The sequence below is a fragment of the Nerophis lumbriciformis genome, linkage group LG03 (genome assembly GCF_033978685.3).
Source record: "Nerophis lumbriciformis linkage group LG03, RoL_Nlum_v2.1, whole genome shotgun sequence".
Taxonomy (NCBI): domain Eukaryota; kingdom Metazoa; phylum Chordata; class Actinopteri; order Syngnathiformes; family Syngnathidae; genus Nerophis; species Nerophis lumbriciformis.
The window spans coordinates 10,157,692-10,176,482 of NC_084550.2; the positions used below are offsets into that span (position 1 = coordinate 10,157,692).

The 18,791-nt window shown below is 38.3% G+C and overlaps 1 protein-coding gene and 1 long non-coding RNA gene across 4 annotated transcripts in view; one reads left to right on the plus strand and one right to left on the minus strand.

Annotated features, from left to right (window-relative positions):
* Nucleotides 1-18,791, plus strand: part of stpg2 (sperm-tail PG-rich repeat containing 2) — a 316,591-nt gene that overhangs the window by 112,349 nt on the left and 185,451 nt on the right. For all 3 annotated transcript variants that reach the window (XR_009811882.1, XM_061933387.1, XM_061933396.1), the window contains exons 11-12: nt 10,540-10,696; nt 14,784-14,899. Coding sequence is in view for 2 of the 3 variants with exons in the window: in XM_061933387.1 (XP_061789371.1) it covers nt 10,540-10,696; nt 14,784-14,899 (273 nt within the window). In the remaining variant the exon portion in view is untranslated. The remainder of the gene's footprint in view (nt 1-10,539; nt 10,697-14,783; nt 14,900-18,791) is intronic.
* Nucleotides 1-18,791, minus strand: part of LOC133578896 (uncharacterized) — a 150,831-nt gene that overhangs the window by 94,614 nt on the left and 37,426 nt on the right. The gene's annotated exons all lie outside the window — the stretch shown is intronic.

The following is an 18,791-nucleotide window of genomic DNA, read 5'->3' on the forward strand; positions in this document are numbered from 1 at the left end:
AGGTCAGTTTCTTGTTACCAACCATTGTGTATTATTCAAACTCCCCTAATTCAGCTGGTTAGTTGTTATCAAGAGTACTAAAACCCTTTTCAACATGATTCTGACAACTAAGTAGGCTAAATAACTTTAAACTTTATTACATGCTCAGATAGGCCATTATCGGTCAGTATCGGTATCGGTCAGTATCGGTATCGGATCGGAAGTGCAAAAACAATATCGGTATCGGATCGGAAGTGCAAAAACCTGGATCGGGACATCCCTAATCAACACTCACAAGTACAAAACTACTTTTTTAAAGTAATAATTTCTTTCTGCAAGCATGAAAAAACAAATCATGATGCCGAGCGCATATCATTATGTCAAGATAATGGCACTAGCATTTAACTAATTTAAAAATATTTTTCAACATATTGAGCAAAAAGGTCTCTTTTTTTTCTACCAAGAAAAGTGCACTTGTTATTAGTGAGAATATACTTATTTTTAGGTATTTTTGGGTTCATTGAGGTTAGCTAATTTTACTTGTTTCGGAAAGTCTTGACAAGCCGAATTTTCTTGTTCTATTGGCAGATAATTTTTCTTAGTTCAAATAAAATACCCCTCATTTTTGTTTTATTTTCTTGTTTTTGAACACTGACTTTTTGCAGTGTAACAATATCCTGTTGATCCTTATAAGAATCTTACATCTAATGAAAGCAAAAAAATATATACAAGTTGTTCTAAAGGACTTGGGCTCGGAAGCAGCTGTTCACTTCCTCCTCCAAGACGTTAAATATAGCATCTCGAGGGCTTTCTGTGCCGATTACGCAAGCGCCGTGCTCGATAATGACGTGTCGGCCATTAAAATGACAAGCACATGCTATACATTTTCGACGCCACAATGGCAGCCGTCGGTTGTCTCTCAATAAATAGCAGTGGGAAGATTACTGCTGCTCATCAAAGCGTTACACCATCATCATGTCGGTATCTTTAACATCATTAAAAAAAAGGGAAGTTATTTTTGCTTCTTGCCATTTGTATGTAAGGAAAATAGTTGTTTGTTTGTACTTCTGCAGTCAAAAGGCGGAAAAGTCATGCACGGTAATTCTATCCCCTGGAGGATGTTCATTTAGTTGTTCAACTTTGTAGAAACAAGCTGGCAACAGACATGAGGTACAACTACAGTCGTTTCAAATAGCAACTTCTGGCTTCTTGATTTTTTCTGTTTAGGTGTTAAAGATGGCTTTCGTTTAGCGTTTCTGTATTTAAATCCCATTTTCTTCAGGCGTTTCCTTACAGTTCGGTCACAGACAACGACTTCAATTTCCTCATTTGGTTGGTTGTGCATTTTCTGTTTTTCAAGACATGTTGCTTTAAAGGGGAACATTATCACAATTTCAGAAGGGTTAAAACCATTAAAAATCAGTTCCCAGTGGCTTATTTTATTTTTCGAAGTTTTTTTCAAAATGTTACCCATCACGCAATATCCCTAAAAAAAGCTTCAAAGTGCCTGATTTTAACCATCGTTATATACACCCGTCCATTTTCCTGTGACGTCACATAGTGATGCCAACACAAACAAACATGGCGGATAGAACAGCAAGGTATAGCGACATTAGCTCGGATTCAGACTCGGATTTCAGCGGCTTAAGCGATTCAACAGATTACGCATGTATTGAAACGGATGGTTGTAGTGTGGAGGCAGGTAGCGAAAACGAAATTGAAGAAGAAACTGAAGCTATTGAGCCATATCGGTTTGAACCGTATGCAAGCGAAAACGACACGACAGCCAGCGACACGGGAGAAAACGAGGACGAATTCGGCGATCGCCTTCTAACCAACGATTGGTAGGTGTTTGTTTGGCATTAAAGGAAACTAACAACTAACAACCTGTAACACCTGTAACAAAATAATGGGGAGACTTCACTCAGGTTAACCATACCTAACTAGACACAAAATACTGCATTACACAAGACTACCCGAATGTACTCGAATGATTGAAAAAAATAAATGTTTTTAAGCTAAATTATTGGTAAACACAGTTTATGTATAATAATTTACGTAAAACCGCGAGTAATGAATAAAGTTTTCATCAATTAATATATTCTGTACACATACCCTCATCCGCTCTCTTTTCCTGAAAGCTGATCTGTCCAGTTTTGGAGTTGATGTCAGCAGGCCAGGGAAGCTAGGGTCGATATTCTTCTCTTGATCATCTTCGGTGGCATAAGGGACGGTGTGAGCCAAGACATCCAGGGGGTTTAGCTCGCTCGTCTGCGGGAACAAACTGCCGCCATTGCTTGCCGTGGTACCGAGGCCCTTTGTCCCTGAATTGCTCACACACTCCGGCAGATTCAATGGGGGTCTGGCGGCAGATTTCTTTGACTTTATCGTTGGAAATGCATCTGCTTTGAGTGTCGCAGGATATCCACACATTCTTGCCATCTCTGTCGTAGCATAGCTTTCGTCGGTAAAGTGTGCGGAACAAACGACTGACCATTTCGTCGGCTTTCCCCACAGCCTCGTATTTTGAACAAATTTCGTCCAATTTCTTGCCACTTTCGCATCTTTGGGCCACTGGTGCAACTTGAATCCGTCCCTGTTCGTGTTGTTACACCCTCCGACAACACACCGACGATGATGTGTTTGAGAAAATGGCGGATTGCTTCCCGATGTGACGTCACGCCTTTCTATTATTCGCTCTGAGAGCGAATAATAGAAAGGCGTTTAATTCGCCAAAATTCACCCATTTAGAGTTTGGAAATCGGTTAAAAAAATATATGGTCTTTTTTCTGCAACATCAAGGTATATATTGATGCTTACATAGGTCTGGTGATAATGTTCCCCTTTAAAGTTAAAGTAGCAATGATTGTCACACACACACTAGGTGTGGCGAAATTATTCTCTGCATTTGACCCATCACCCTTGATCACCCCCTGGGAGGTGAGGGGAGGAGTGGGCAGCAGCGGTGGCTGCGCCCGGGAATCATTTTGGTGATTTAACCCCCAATTCCAACCCTTGATGCTGAGTGCCAAGCAGGGAGGTAATGGGTCCCATTTTTATAGTCTTTGGTATGACTCGGCCGGGATTTGAACTCCCAACCTACCGATCTCAGGACGGACACTCTAACCACTAGGCCACTGAGTTTACTGTCTTGACGTTTTGATGTTTTCTTTGGTCTACCAGCATGCTTGCCTTCTACAACCTTTCCATGTTGTTCAGGCATGTGATTTGAACTCAATGAAAAAGACTGAAAATAAGCCGGGGTTCTGGGGGCCACAATGAACAAAATGTCAGCTACTGTCTTGTTCTTAAAACACCAATGAAAATGAAATTTAGCAATGTGTGTTCTTAAATGTGTATTCCACGTCTTCCATGTCGAGAGTAGTTTTGATTTGGGCTTACATGGTAAACAAGTACAAACCCCGTTTCCATATAAGTTGGGAAATTGCGTTAGATGTAAAATTAAACGGAATACAATGATTTGCAAATCCTTTTCAACCCATATTCAGTTGAATATGCTACAAAGACAACATATTTGATGTTCAAATTGATAAACTTTTTTTTTTTTTGCAAATAATGATTAACTTTCGATTTTGATGCCAGCAACACGTGACAAAGAAGTTGGGAAAGGTGGCAATAAATACTGATAAAGTTGAGGAATGCTCATCAAACACTTATTTGGAACATCCCACAGGTGTGCGGGCTAATTGGGAACAGGTGGGTGCCATGATTGGGTATAAAAGTAGATTCCATGAAATGCTCAGTCCTTCACAAACAAGGATGGGGCAAGGGTCAGCACTTTGTCAACAAATGCGTGAGCAAATTGTTGAACAGTTTAAGAAAAACCTTTCTCAACCAGCTATTGCAAGGAATTTAGGGATTTCACCATCTACGGTCCGTAATATCATCAAAGGGTTCAGAGAATCTGGAGAAATCACTGCACGTAAGCAGCTAAGCCCGTGACCTTCGATCCCTCAGGCTGTACTGCATCAAGAAGCGACATCAGTGTGCAAAGGATATCACCACATGGGCTCAGGAACACTTCAGAAACCCACTGTCAGTAACTACAGTTGGTCGCTACATCTGTAAGTGCAAGTTAAAACTCTCCTATGCAAGGCGAAACCGTTTATCAACAACACCCAGAAACGCCGTCATTTCAAATTGTTTTTGGAAACTGTGGACGTCGTGTCCTCCGAGCCAAAGAGGAAAAGAACCGTCCGGATTGTTATAGGCGCAAAGTTGAAAAGCCAGCATCTGTGATGGTATGGGTGTGTATAAGTGCTCAAGACATGGGTAACTTACACATCTGTGAAGGCACCATTAATGCTGAAAGGTACATACAGGTTTTCGAGCAACATATGTTGCCATCCAAGCAACGTTACCATGGACGCCCCTGCTTATTTCAGCAAGACAATGCAAAGCCACGTGTTACATCAACATGGCTTCATAGTAAAAGAGTGCGGGTACTAGACTGGCCTGCCTGTAGTCCAGACCTGTCTCCCATTGAAAATGTGTGGCGCATTATGAAGCCTAAAATAGCACAACGGAGACCCCCGGACTGTTGAACAACTTAAGCTGTACATCAAGCAAGAATGGGAAAGAATTCCACCTGAGAAGCTTAAAAAATGTGTCTCCTCAGTTCCCAAACATTTACTGAGTGTTGTTAAAAGAAAAGGCCATGTAACACAGTGGTGAACATGCCCTTTCCCAACTACTTTGGCACGTGTTGCAGCCATGAAATTCTAAGTTAATTATTTGCAAAAAAATAAATAAAGTTTGAGTTTGAACATCAAATATCTTGTCTTTGTAGTGCATTCAATTGAATATGGGTTGAAAAGGATTTTCAAATCATTGTATTCCGTTTATATTTACATCTAACACAATTTCCCAACTCATATGGAAACGGGGTTTGTAAAATGAATGTTTTGGGCATTGTTTTATCCAGACTCCTACATTCGTCCAAATGTGGCCAAGTGCATTGTGGGTTTCCTGGACGTCGTCTACATTGTGAAAAGAAAAATCTAAGGAAGAGAATCCCTCTGCCATCTTCCACTGTTTTAAAAAAAATATAAACCGCCCGCTTGAATATTCCCTCTTCTCTTCTACGACTCTCTCGTCGTCATTTGGGATGTCTGTTGTGATTTCCCTTCCTGGTTCAATGACCCGCCCTATCTTGCTTCTGATGGGCCTGTCTGTAATGTTTTACCCTAATCTTAACCAATCGTGACTCATCTTAGTAAACCAACCAACCAATCCTGGATTTTCTCATACGTAAACCAACCAATCATCATTAATGTCTCCCTTATATTTTGTCCACTGCCCGTGGAGTTGCTTCGCTACGCAAATTCGATTTTGAAGTTAATAATTTTTTATGGAAAAACATAGTTTTTACCAATGGATTATCAAACATCGTACTCATTATGGGAAAACCGTAGTTGTTGGCAGGTATGGCAAAGCAACGGATCAAGATATTAACACACATTGCAGGTCGGAAAAAACGAAAAAAAAAGGAAAATATTTTTTTTATATTTTTACAGCGATAAAAAAGACAAATTTCCGACTATAGACAAAAAAAATCACATCCCTGGTTGTTTGTACTTGGTCCAGATTTTAGACACAGCTGACTGTGAACAATCAACGACTTTTACGTTTGACAATCCTCTCCTTTATCTCAATTGGCATATCTTATGTTGGAGCCATGAATCATGTCAATCCACCTGGTGCAACAGCTCTCCAAGATGTGAACTGGAACTGCACTTTTAAAATGTTTTATTTTGCCTATTGTTCTCAACCCTTATGAGAGACAAGAAGAAAAATGTTTTTTTTGTGCATTCTAATCGGCTTGTTCAATGTGGCTGGCAATGCAGCTTTAAAAATACCTCCAAAAGTCGCCAACAACACTTCATTTACGTCACGTAACCAAGCTGTAGCAACATTGTTATTGTAAACGTGAACACCGAGGTACTGTTAATCTAGCGTACTAACACATCGTTTTGTGACGGCATGCTTCAGCATTAGCCGTAAGCTTTTCAAAATCGTTTTTGAGTTTGTAATGCACAACACAATGTGATAGGACACCATATAATATGAACAATCATATTACAGTATCTGTAAAGTATTAGCCCACATTTCATGTTTTGTTTGTACACAGCTAGCTCGACAGTGTATGTCGTAATAGCTAGCATGACGTGCTGCATGTATTTTGATCAATATTATAGGGACTTACTCGATGGGTTCAGTTGGCTGGGGACGTTTTTTTACAGTTGATTTGGTTATGTCGGCGTAGCTTGGCTCCAAGTTCCACATTTGCAGCGTCAAGTCACGCTGACCTCACTCTTTCGGCTTCCGTCTCCTCCAACGTTTCACCCTTATTTCGTGCTCGTTCATCCTCTGTATATTCAGCTTCAAAAAGATAAAGTTGTGAATTCTCATTTGTCCAAAAATAGTCCTCTTCATTCGTTGTCTATTACCAAGTTTGCTTCCTCAAATAGGAACACACATTTGTTGCTAGAAGTTGGAAGTGCGTTGCTATGGGAACGGAAATAAAAGCACTGAAGAAATAAGTTCCGGTAATGCTTAAAGGGGAACATTATCACCAGATCTATGTAAGCGTCAATATATACCTTGATGTTGCAGAAAAAAGACCATATATTTTTTTTAACCGATTTCCGAACTCTAAATGGGTGAATTTTGGCGAATTAAACGCCTTTCTATTATTCGCTCTAGGGAATCGGGAAGCAATCCGCCATTTTCTCAAACACATTACAAACACCGAGTCAAATCAGCTCTGTTATTTTCCGTTTTTTCGACTGTTTTCCGTACCTTGGAGACATCATGCCTCGTCGGTGTGTTGTCGGAGGGTGTAACAACACGAAACAGGGACGCATTCAAGTTGCACCAGTGGCCCAAAGATGCGAAAGTGGCAAGAAATTGGACGTTTGTTCCGCACACTTTACCGACGAAAGCTATGCTACGACAGAGATGGCAAGAATGTGTGGATATCCTGCGACACTCAAAGCAGATGCATTTCCAACGAAAAAGTCAAAGAAATCTGCCGCCAGACCCCCAGGAAAAGAGAGCGGATGAGGGTATGTCTACAGAATATATTAATTGATGAAAACTGGGCTGTCTGCACTCTCAAAGTGCATGTTGTTGCCAAATGTATTTCATATGCTGTAAACCTAGTTCATAGTTGTTAGTTTCCTTTAATGCCAAACAAACACATACCAATCGTTGGTTAGAAGGCGATCGCCGAATTCGTCCTCGCTTTCTCCCGTGTCGCTGGCTGTCGTGTCGTTTTCGTCGGTTTCGCTTGCATATGGTTCAAACCGATATGGCTCAATAGCTTCAGTTTCTTCTTCAATTTTGTTTTCGCTACCTGCCTTCACACTACAACCATCCGTTTCAATACATGCGTAATCTGTTGAATCGCTCAAGCCGCTGAAATCAGAGTCTGAATCCGAGCTAATGTTGCTATAGCTTGCTGTTCTATGCGCCATGTTTGTTTGTGTTGGCATCACTATGTGACGTCACAGGAAAATGGACGGGTGTATATAACGATGGTTAAAATCAGGCACTTTGAAGCTTTTTTAGGGATATTGCGTGATGGGTAAAATTTTGAAAAATAAAATAAGGCACTGGGAACTGATTTTTAATGGTTTTAACCCTTCTGAAATTGTGATAATGTTCCCCTTTAAAATGACTACAATACGGTAAATATTGAACATATTATTGTTATGAACGTGTCTGTTATTACATTTTATATATATATATATATATATATATATATATATATATATATATATATATATATATATATATATGTATATATCGATCTAAATAACAACTTGGTTACTATATGTTAAATGGATGGCATAGCTATATTCAGCCATGAGCATCAACTATTCACATGACAAGACCACCTTACCAGTGACATGACTCACCCACACAGAAAATCACAACAGAAAATCAACAGTGATATTTTTAGACCATGCTGCAGCCCCGTCATTATTCACGCTCATCCCTCTAAAGTGCGATGGCAAGTCAACAATTGAGCCTTTGTTTTTCTCTGTAAGCAGTGTGTTGGCATATGTTGACAAAAAAGTCCAACAAGACTAGCTTTGTGCTCTAATAACAGATGGCCAATGATGGAAGCCCCAAAAGTGGTAAAATAAATGTCACAGTTTGGAAAACAAACTTAAAACACTTTTTTTAGTAAAATTAATACTTTAAAAAAATATTTTTTTTTACCTTTTTTATCTTTATTTTGGTAAGCTATTGCTGAAATGTATATATGATTTAAAAGTAGCCATAGCTTAAAACACAGAATATTGATATCGTCACGGCGGGGTTTTTGCAGCTTGCTGCGGGGTTTGTTCTCCCGGGATGCAAACGGACTATTCCGGACAAGGCTTGCAGGTAGGAACATATTTATTAATCTTCTCAAAACTCAAAGTACTACAAAAAAACGGAAAACAAGGCAAAGGCACAAAGCGCTGATCGCACTTGGAGCTAAACTAACACTTAGCATAAACTATAACAAGGAAAACTTACTAGCTGTGGCATGAACAAACATAAACGTACGTATACAAGGCATGAAGCGAACACTTGGCATAAACTTGGAATCAGACATGAACCGAACAATGACGCCAGGCCGACTGACTAGCAAAAGCAGGCTTAAAGGGGAACATTATCACCAGACCTATGTAAGCGTCAATATATACCTTGATGTTGCAGAAAAAAGACCATATATTTTTTTAACCGATTTCCGAACTCTAAATAGGTGAATTTTGGCGAATTAAACGCCTTTCTATTATTGTGACGTCACATCGGGAAGCAATCCGCCATTTTCTCAAACACATTACAAACACCGAATCAAATCAGCTGTTATTTTTTGTTTTTTCGACTGTTTTCCGTACCTTGGAGACATCATGCCTCGTCGGTGTGTTGTCGGAGGGTGTAACAACACGAACAGGGACGGATTCAAGTTGCACCAGTGGCCCAAAGACGCGAAAGTGGCAAGAAATTGGACGAATGTTGTTCAAAATACGAGGGTGTGGGGAAAGCCGACGAAATGGTCAGTCGTTTGTTCCGCACACTTTACCGACGAAAGCTATGCTACGACAGAGATGGCAAGAATGTGTGGATATCCTGCGACACTCAAAGCAGATGCATTTCCAACGATAAAGTCAAAGAAATCTGCCGCCAGACCCCCATTGAATCTGCCGGAGTGTGTGAGCTATTCAGGGACAAAGGACCTCGGTAGCACGGCAAGCTATGGCGGCAGTTTGTTCCCGCAGACGAGCGAGCTAAACCCCCTGGATGTCTTGGCTCACACCGTCCCTTATGCCACCGAAGATGATCAAGAGAAGAATATCGACCCTAGCTTCCCTGGCCTGCTGACCTCAACTCCAAAACTGGACAGATCAGCTTTCAGGAAAAGAGAGCGGATGAGGGTATGTGTACAGAATATATTAATTGATGAAAACTTTATTCATTACTCGCGGTTTTACGTAAATTATTATACATAAACTGTGTTTACCAATAATTTAGCTTAAAAACATTACAACACTTAAAAACAAACACATACCAATCGTTGGTTAGAAGGCGATCGCCGAATTCGTCCTCGCTTTCTCCCGTGTCGCTGGCTGTCGTGTCGTTTTAGTCGGTTTCGCTTGCAAACCGATATGGCTCAATAGCTTCAGTTTCTTCTTCAATTTCGCTTAAGCCGCTGAAATCTGAGTCTGAATCCGAGCTAATGTCGCTATACCTTGCTGTCCATCCGCCATGTTTGTTTGTATTGGCATCACTATGTGACGTCACAGGAAAATGGACGGTGTATATAACGATGGTTAAAATCAGGCACTTTGAAGCTTTTTTTAGGGATATTGCGTGATGGGTAAAATTTTGAAAAAAACTTCGAAAAATAAAATAAGCCACTGGGAACTGATTTTTAATGGTTTTAACCCTTCTGAAATTGTGATAATGTTCCCCTTTAAATAGTGTCTCTAGATTAGAGCCAGGTGAGCGTCCTGAACACCAGCGGCAGGTGAAAATCATACGCAATCATGGCAACCAAAACAAACGAGAGTGCACAAAAAACAGGAACTATTGGCGTCAAACTAACAGAACATAACGAAAACATGATCCGGACCACGGATCATGACAGATATAATTTATAACACTGTTAATATTTTACCATTTACTCTTTATAGTGTATATATAGTATAGTGGTTAGTATTTTATTATCATGCTAGATGTATATTCATAGGTTGCTCTTGCTGTAAATAAAACAAAGATTTCCCCTCCCTGTGGAACTAATTAGAGATTATATATTTTTTTGCACGTATTTGAAAGTGCAAAACCATCATCTTCTCAGTAATGGTAATAACAAAGAGGTTGTCATTAATGCATTTGTTTAAGATTGATTTTAAATCCCTATTGTGCGATACCTTGATCCTGACCATGGATTCAACTCATACATGTTGGAATATGAACCATATTAAAAATATGACAAAGGTTTTTTACCATGGTAACACGTGCTGCTTTGCTGTTCTGTAGGATTCCCCCCGACCCAATGTGTATGATGTTAGCAGGCCACTGGCAGCAGGTGGACACTCTGCAGCCAGAAGTGAAGACGCAAAAAGACGACAAAGCAGCTTCCTCTCTGCAGCGCCGCGTCATGCTTCCTTTCTGCAATGTGTGCACAATGGACCAGGTAATAGACACGTGCCATGCATTTACATAACCATTTATGACTTAACTAACAATCAACCATTAACATTTATGAACCATCTATTCATCATTTCATTAGCCAGCCACACTGTATATCAATCAAATGATATCATACATCATCCATTTGACAACTATCTATCCATCATCATATATAATCAATTTGTCAACTGTCTTTTCATCTATCATATATCGTCAATTTGTCAACGTATCAACTATCAATATTTATCTCTATCTATCGATCAGACGGCATCAATTTGTCAATTATCCATCATACATCATCCATGTACCAACTATAATTTTTTGTAAATATTTATCGATCATCCATCAATTTGTCAACTATCATCGATTTGTCAACTTTCTATTTTCATTACATCAAACTGTCACATATCGTCAATTTATCGACCATCTATCTTACCTCATCAATTTGTCAACAGTCTATTTTTGTTATATCCATCCATCATATATCATCAATTTATCAAGCGTTCATTTTTATTATATTTGTTTATCATACATCATCAATTTGTCAACCATCTTTCATATATTATCCATGTATCATAAACTTTTTTTTATTATGTCTATCTCTCTTATATACAATCAGTTAATCAACTATTATACATCAACCATTTATCAACTATCCATCCATCCATTTTCTACCGCTTGTCCCTTTTGGGGTGGCGGGGGGTGCTGGAGCCTATCTCAGCTGCATTCGGGCGGAAGGCGGGGTACACCCCGGACAAGTCGCCACCTCATCGCAGCATTTATCAACTATCTATTTTTATTATATCCATCATATCATCAAGTTGTCAACCACCTATTTTTATTATATCCATTTATCAACAATAAACTGTTATATCCATGTATCTATCACACGTCATCAATTTATCAATTTGATTTTATTAGATCCATTTATCATGCACCATCAATGTTTCAACTATCGATCATATATCATCCATATATAAACTTTTTTATTACTGTATATCCATCTGTTATATATAATCAATGTATCAACTATCATACATCATCCATTTATCAACTATCTATTTTGTTATAGCCATCTATCATACAGCATCCATTTATCAAGCATCTGTTTGTATTATATCAATCTATCATACATCATCAATTTATCACAATTCTATTTTATTACATTGCTCTGTCATATATAAATTTTTCAACCATCTATCATATATCATCCATATTAACTATTTTATTACTGTATATCCATCTGTTGTATATACCGTATTTTTCGGAGTATAAGTCGCACCGGAATATAAGTCGCACCTGCCGAAAATGCATAATAAAGAAGGAAAAAAACATATTTAAGTTACACTGGAGCCCGGCCAAACTATGAAAAAAACTGCAACTTATAGTCCGAAAAATACGGTAATCAATTTATCAACTATCATACATCAACTATCTATTTTGTTATAGCCATCTATCATACAGCATCCATTTATCAAGCATCTGTTTGTATTATATCAATCTAAGGCTGCAGCTAACGATTATTTTTCTATCGATTAATCTATAGATTATTTTTTCGATTAATCGGTTAATCTATAGATTATTTTTTTCAATTAATCTATAGATTTTTTTTTTCCTTTTACCGATTATTTTTTTTTTATTTCAAATGAAGATGAAAAAATAAATGTAGGCCAGTTTTTTCAAAAGGCATGGCTTTTATTTACAAAAAAACAAAGTATGGCCACTCAGTCAACATTGACAACAACATGACAAAATATTCTGTAACAATGTAAACAATTAAAACTTTTAGCATTTAACAAAATTAAAAGCAGCTTATTTGCTTTTTAATGTGCAAATATAAAATAAACATACAGTGCAAATCTTAATATTCTGCAATAGTATAAGTATTTCAAAAGTAAAAGTATTGCTTATTTTGCTTTAAAATGTGCAAAAATAAAGATAAACATCCAATACAAAAAAGTGCGTATTTCCTTGAATTGGCGCCGAGTATATAGTATTCGCATGCCTCGAATTACTGCCGGGTCAAACTCGTTTCGCAAAATAATTAGTGCATGCTTAGCATTACCCCCGGCTCAGGATTAACGCCGGGTCAAACTCGTTTCGCAAAATATTAATTTTATTAGCGCATGTCTGGAACTTCCGCCGGGTCAAACTCGTCACGTCATGAGTGACACTTCACCTGTCATCATTTTCAAAATGGAGGAGGCTGATTTCAATAATTTGAAATCGCATAAAGGGAAGAAGATTCAGAGCTATTTAGTAGGATTTAAGGTCCAAGCTATTGAATATGCTAAAAAGAACAGTAAGCAGCTATGTTTTATTAATATACCGTAGCTGCGTGTGTCAAATATGAGTCGTTAAATGACTCCCGCCTCCTGGTGGTAGAGGGCGCTAGTGATCCTTCTTGCGACTACCGGTACTGCAGAAGACCGGTGCTGCAGAAGAAGACAACAAGCCACATGACTGAGCAGTGATCGTTTGCTTGAACTTTTAACATGGAGGATTACATATCTAAAATAAAACACTTTTCTAAACTGGACTTTCAATCGAAGCAGGAGGTAATACTTAAAGGAATATCTCCATCGAGACAGAGAGACATTTAAAACTGAAGAAAGATAAGGAAGACTTCTATAAACAAGTTACCGATGCTTTTGATCAGAAGCAGCTGCGCATGGACTCATAAGTAAAGGTAAGACCATAATAACGTTTTTTTTAATTAAATGTGCTTTACATGATGGTATCCTTACATCACTCAAATTTATAAGCGCAGGCCTAAATTTACCCCACGCCTTTTGGTAAGCCAGGAGTGAGAAGAGGTTTTAAATTAATTAGCGCCCCAGCGGCTATTCAAGGAAATACGGTATGCGACTCGTCGACGCACAAAAACGGCGTCGACGTATTTATGACGTCGACGTAATCGATGACGTCGACGTAGTCGACGCGTCGTTTCAGCCTTATATCAATCTATCATACATCATCAATTTATCAAAATTATATTTTATTACCTCGCTCTGTCATATATACATTTTTCAACTATCTATCATACATCATCCATTGATCAACTATCTGTTTGTATTGTATCCATCATTTATAATCAATTGATCAACTATGTATTTTTATCAAATCCATCTATCATTAATAATCAATTTATAAACTATCACACATCATCCATTTACAACATATCCATCATATATAATCAGTATGTCAATTTATCTATTTATATTTATTGTATCCATCTATCATTTATAATCAATGTATCAACTATCCATCATACATACATCCAGCCACCTACTCATGCATGTATCCACTAATTGACCAAACCATCATACATTCATTTATCCATTCATTCAGCCTTACATCAATTTATCCATCCATCCATCAATCGACATCTACAGATATTTATCGGGGCAGGTAGGTGTACAGTGTAGCTCCAGCCCCGCACTCAAATTAGCTCGGTCTCAGTGTGCCTCCGAGCTAATATTTACTTCAATTACAGTCTCAATGAAAACAGTGTTGTTTCAAAATGAATAGATTCCTGACTTAGTTGGATAATTTATGACTTGGCCCATTTCACTACAGGGACTCAACCCATGAGGCACCTCCAACCGTTTAACCAAATTCCAATTTGCATATAAATAGATTTGCACTGTTTGTTGGGGTGTTTCTCACACACACACACACACACACACACACACACACACACACACACACACACACACACACACACACACACACACACACACACACACACACGCTTTGAAATGTATTTAGTGGTACACACATGCAGAATCATTTTAGTCATTATGGAATTTGCATAAATGAATAGGCCCACAGTGTATGGACCATTAGGGACCATTACATTCTTCATCATTCTCAGCAAGCTAACTATAAACACATGGCACATGTAAGTCCCTGTAGAATGACATATGTTAGCGTCTATTTGTGTGTTTGGTGTGTGTGTGTCTTGTTTTTAGTTGGTTATGTGTTTTTCAAAATTAATGGTATAACTGTGTCAAAATGACTGGTGGACCAAGACTTTTGCCCACTAGTGTATGTGTTTGTTTGTTGTTGTGTGTCTGTTTGAAAACTAGGTCCAGGTTGCTACAACCCAGTTGTGAAATCCTCCCCTCCCATGGCTCTGATGGCCTCCAGGGAAGATCGCTTCAAGGTGTCCATGAACACCAACCCAGGACCTGCTGCTTATCAGGTACCCTTGTTGTTAAAGCCGTATCTATATATGCATTGTTTTAATGGAAGTAACAACTTTGGCTACAGCTACTGATTTTTATGAGTGTGTGTGTAAATAATAGTGTGTGTGAGGTGATTGGGAGAGTGCCACGTTGCTGGCGGTCTTTACTGACTTTGAGTGGTGAACATCAAAGACAAAACAACAGTTTGTGCACAGTTCATATCCACGCTAATGCGCTCACGTTATCACCTAGCCCCGAGCCTGCCAAGGGGATAAGTGGGTAAAAAGTGTCAAAATATTGCCACTTATGCTTCATTAGCCATTTCATAATGTACGCCAGACGTTCCACCTCAGTCTTGAAGGTGTCCCCAAACTGTAGTAATCTCAGGGAATTCAATCGATTGCAACTGGACTGTTTGTCTAGTCTTACGTGGACCCCGACTTAAACAAGTTGAAAAACATATTCGAGTGTTACCATTTAGTGGTCAATTGTACGGAATATGTACTGTACTGTACAATCTACTAATAAAAGTTTCAATCAATCACTCAATCAATCAGTCAATCAAAAGAAGACTTTTCTTTCGCCTGTCATCTGAGTAGGCTTCATCAGTTCATGCTCATAGACTTAGATTGGTCAGATCTAGTCTTAGATTGGTCAGATTTAGTCTCGCGGCTGGTGCCAATACCTCAGGAGGCCTAATCAGTTCATGCTCAAACTCTTAGATTGATCAGATCTAGTCTTAGACTTAGACTGGTCAGATATTGTCTCGCGGCTGGTGCCAAAACCCCAAATATTTATACTCCAAAACCAGATTGGGTGTGCCTGGGCAAGGATGGTTTTGCCCTATCGTATGGAGAAAAACAACTGTTTTGATGCAAATGAGCAATCCTATTGTCAAAGCCAACGACAGTCGTTGAAGTTTAAGTAATTTCCCCTTATAGACATGTAGTGGTTGTAGACTTTTTTCAAATTTTCTGTTGCGACACAGAAAATGGATTTGCATTGTGTGTCTTTTGCATACTTGCCAACCCTCACGATTTTTCCCGGGAGACTCCCGAATTTAAATGCCCCTCCCGAAAATCTCCCAGGGCAACCATTCTCCCAATTTCCACCCGGACAACATTATTGGGGGCGTGCCTTAAAGGCACTGCCTTTAGCGTCCTCTCTCACCTGAAAAGGAGACTATTATATATGTCTCCGTTATCCATAGGTTTATCTATAACCCATAAAGTAGGCAGGCACGGAGCTATATCTCAGCGTGTGTTTATTCCAGCCGGCACGTTAATACACTGACACACAACATCCGGATTCCCATCATGCATTGCTTCAAAACTACGGCAAGTAGTAGTGTCCAAAAACATAACAGAGACAAAGCAGAAGAACGAAGAAGAGACATGGCGACGACGAGTAAGAAGAAGAAGTACGCTTGCAAGTTCCAAAATGATTTGAAAAAATAATTTCAGTTAATCCAGGACAGCTCGAAGGGGAAGGGGTATGCTGTCTGCAAATTTTGGAGATCAGACTTCTCCATTGAACACGGTGGCCGAACGGATATACTCATTCATGAACGGATTATATATATATATATATATATATATATATATATATATATATATATATATATATATATTAGGGATGTCCGATAATGGCTTTTTGCCGATATCCGATATTCCGATATTGTCCAACTCTTAATTACGATATCGATATCAACCGATACCAATATATACAGTCGTGGAATTAACACATTATTATGCCTAATTTGGACAACCAGGTATGGTGAAGATAAGGTTTTTTTTTTTTAAATTAATAAAATAAAATAAGATAAATAAATTACAAACATTTTTTTGAATAAAAAGAAAGTAAAACAATATAAAAACAGTTACATAGAAACTAGTAATGAATGAAAATGAGTAAAATTAACTGTTAAAGGTTAGTACTATTAATGGGCCAGCAGCATGCACAATCATGTGTGCTTACGGACAATATCCCTTGCAGACTGTATTGATATATATTGATATATAATGTAGGAACCAGAAATATGAATAACAGAAAGAAACAACCCTTTTGTGCGAATGAGTGTGAATGAGTGTAAATGGGGGAGGGAGGTTTTTTGGCTTGGTGTACTAATTGTAAGTGTATCTTGTGTTTATGTTGATTTAATAAAAAAATTAAAAATTTAAAAAATGATACCGATAATAAAAAAACGATGCCGATAATTTCCGATATTACATTTTAAAGCATTTATCGGCCGATAATATCGGCAGGTCGATATTACCGGACTTCTCTAATATATATATATATATATATATATATATATATATATATATATATATATATATAAGAAATACTTGAAAATATATACACCCCCCCCTCCGAATTCGGAGGTCTCAAGGTTGGCAAGTATGGTCTTTTGTGTGTTCAAAGCACGTAACTATGTATGTGGGGAAAAAAATGCAGACTGTCGAACGGGAGCACTTAATCAAGTATCCAGCGATTTGACTTCATAACTCAAAACTCGTAACTCAAATTATGCTCATAACTTGAAGCATGACGGAAGATTACTTCTAGACCTCCACCCAAGATCACACCTCACTCCTACCCACTTGGGTTGGCTCAGGGTGGAATATAGAGTAAAACAACTTGCACTGAGCCTAGTCTATAAAATCCGCTACACCTCCCTGATACCGAAGTACATGTCAAACTACTTGCTTAACGTAAATGACCGCCATAACCACAACACCAGGGGGAGCTCCAATAACCATGTTAAACCCAGATTCAGATCTAACAAATGTCTTAACTCATTCTCTTTCTATGCCACATCAATATAGAATGCACTCCCAACAGGTATAAAATAAAGGGCATCTCTATCCTCCTTCAAAACCGTACTAAAAGAACACCTCCAGGCAACTTCAACCCTAAACTAACCTTACCTCCCCGGATTGTAAATACCGCATTTTTCGGAGTATAAGTCGCACCTGCCGAAAATGCATAATAAAGAAGGAAAAAAACACATAAGTCGCATTTTTTGGGGAAATGTATTTGATAAAAGCCAACACCAAGAATAGACATTTGAAAGACAATTTAAAATAATTAAGAATAGTGAACAACAGGCTGAATAAGTGTACGTTATATGAGGCATAAATAACCAACTGAGAACGTGCCTGGTATGTTAACGTAACATATTATGGTAAGAGTCATTCAAATAACTATAACATATAGAACATGCTATACGTTTACCAAACAATCTGTCACTCCTAATCGCTAAATCCCATGAAATCTTATACGTCTAGTCTCTTACGTGAATGAGATAAATAATATTATTTGATATTTTACGGTAATGTGTTAATAATTTCACACATAGGTCGCTCCTGAGTATAAGTCGCACCCCCGGCCAAACTATGAAAAAAACTGCGACTTATAGTCTGAAAAATACGGTAATCAAATGTAAATAATCAAATGTAGATACTTATTCTTATGCTTTCTGATCTCTCTCTCCCTCTCTCTATGTCCACTACTTGCCGTACATATCCTACCAAGTCAGTCCTACACTGTTCCAATGTCCATTTCTCTGATGATGCAATTGTTGATGACTGAAGTGTTGATATCAACCAAACCTAACCCCTTCCCCCCTCCACATACCACACCCCGGATTGTAAATAATGTAAATAATTCAATGTATATACTCTGATGATTAACTTGTGTGATGACTGTATTATGATGATAGTATACTGTATATCTGTATCATGAATCAATTTAAGTAGACCCCGACTTAAACAAGTTGAAAAACTTATTCGGGTGTTACCATTTAGTGGTCAATTGTACGGAATATGTACTGTACTGTGCAATCTACTAATAAAAGTTTCAATCAATCAATCAAGGCTGAGAGGCCCCTCGTACAGTATCTCCAAA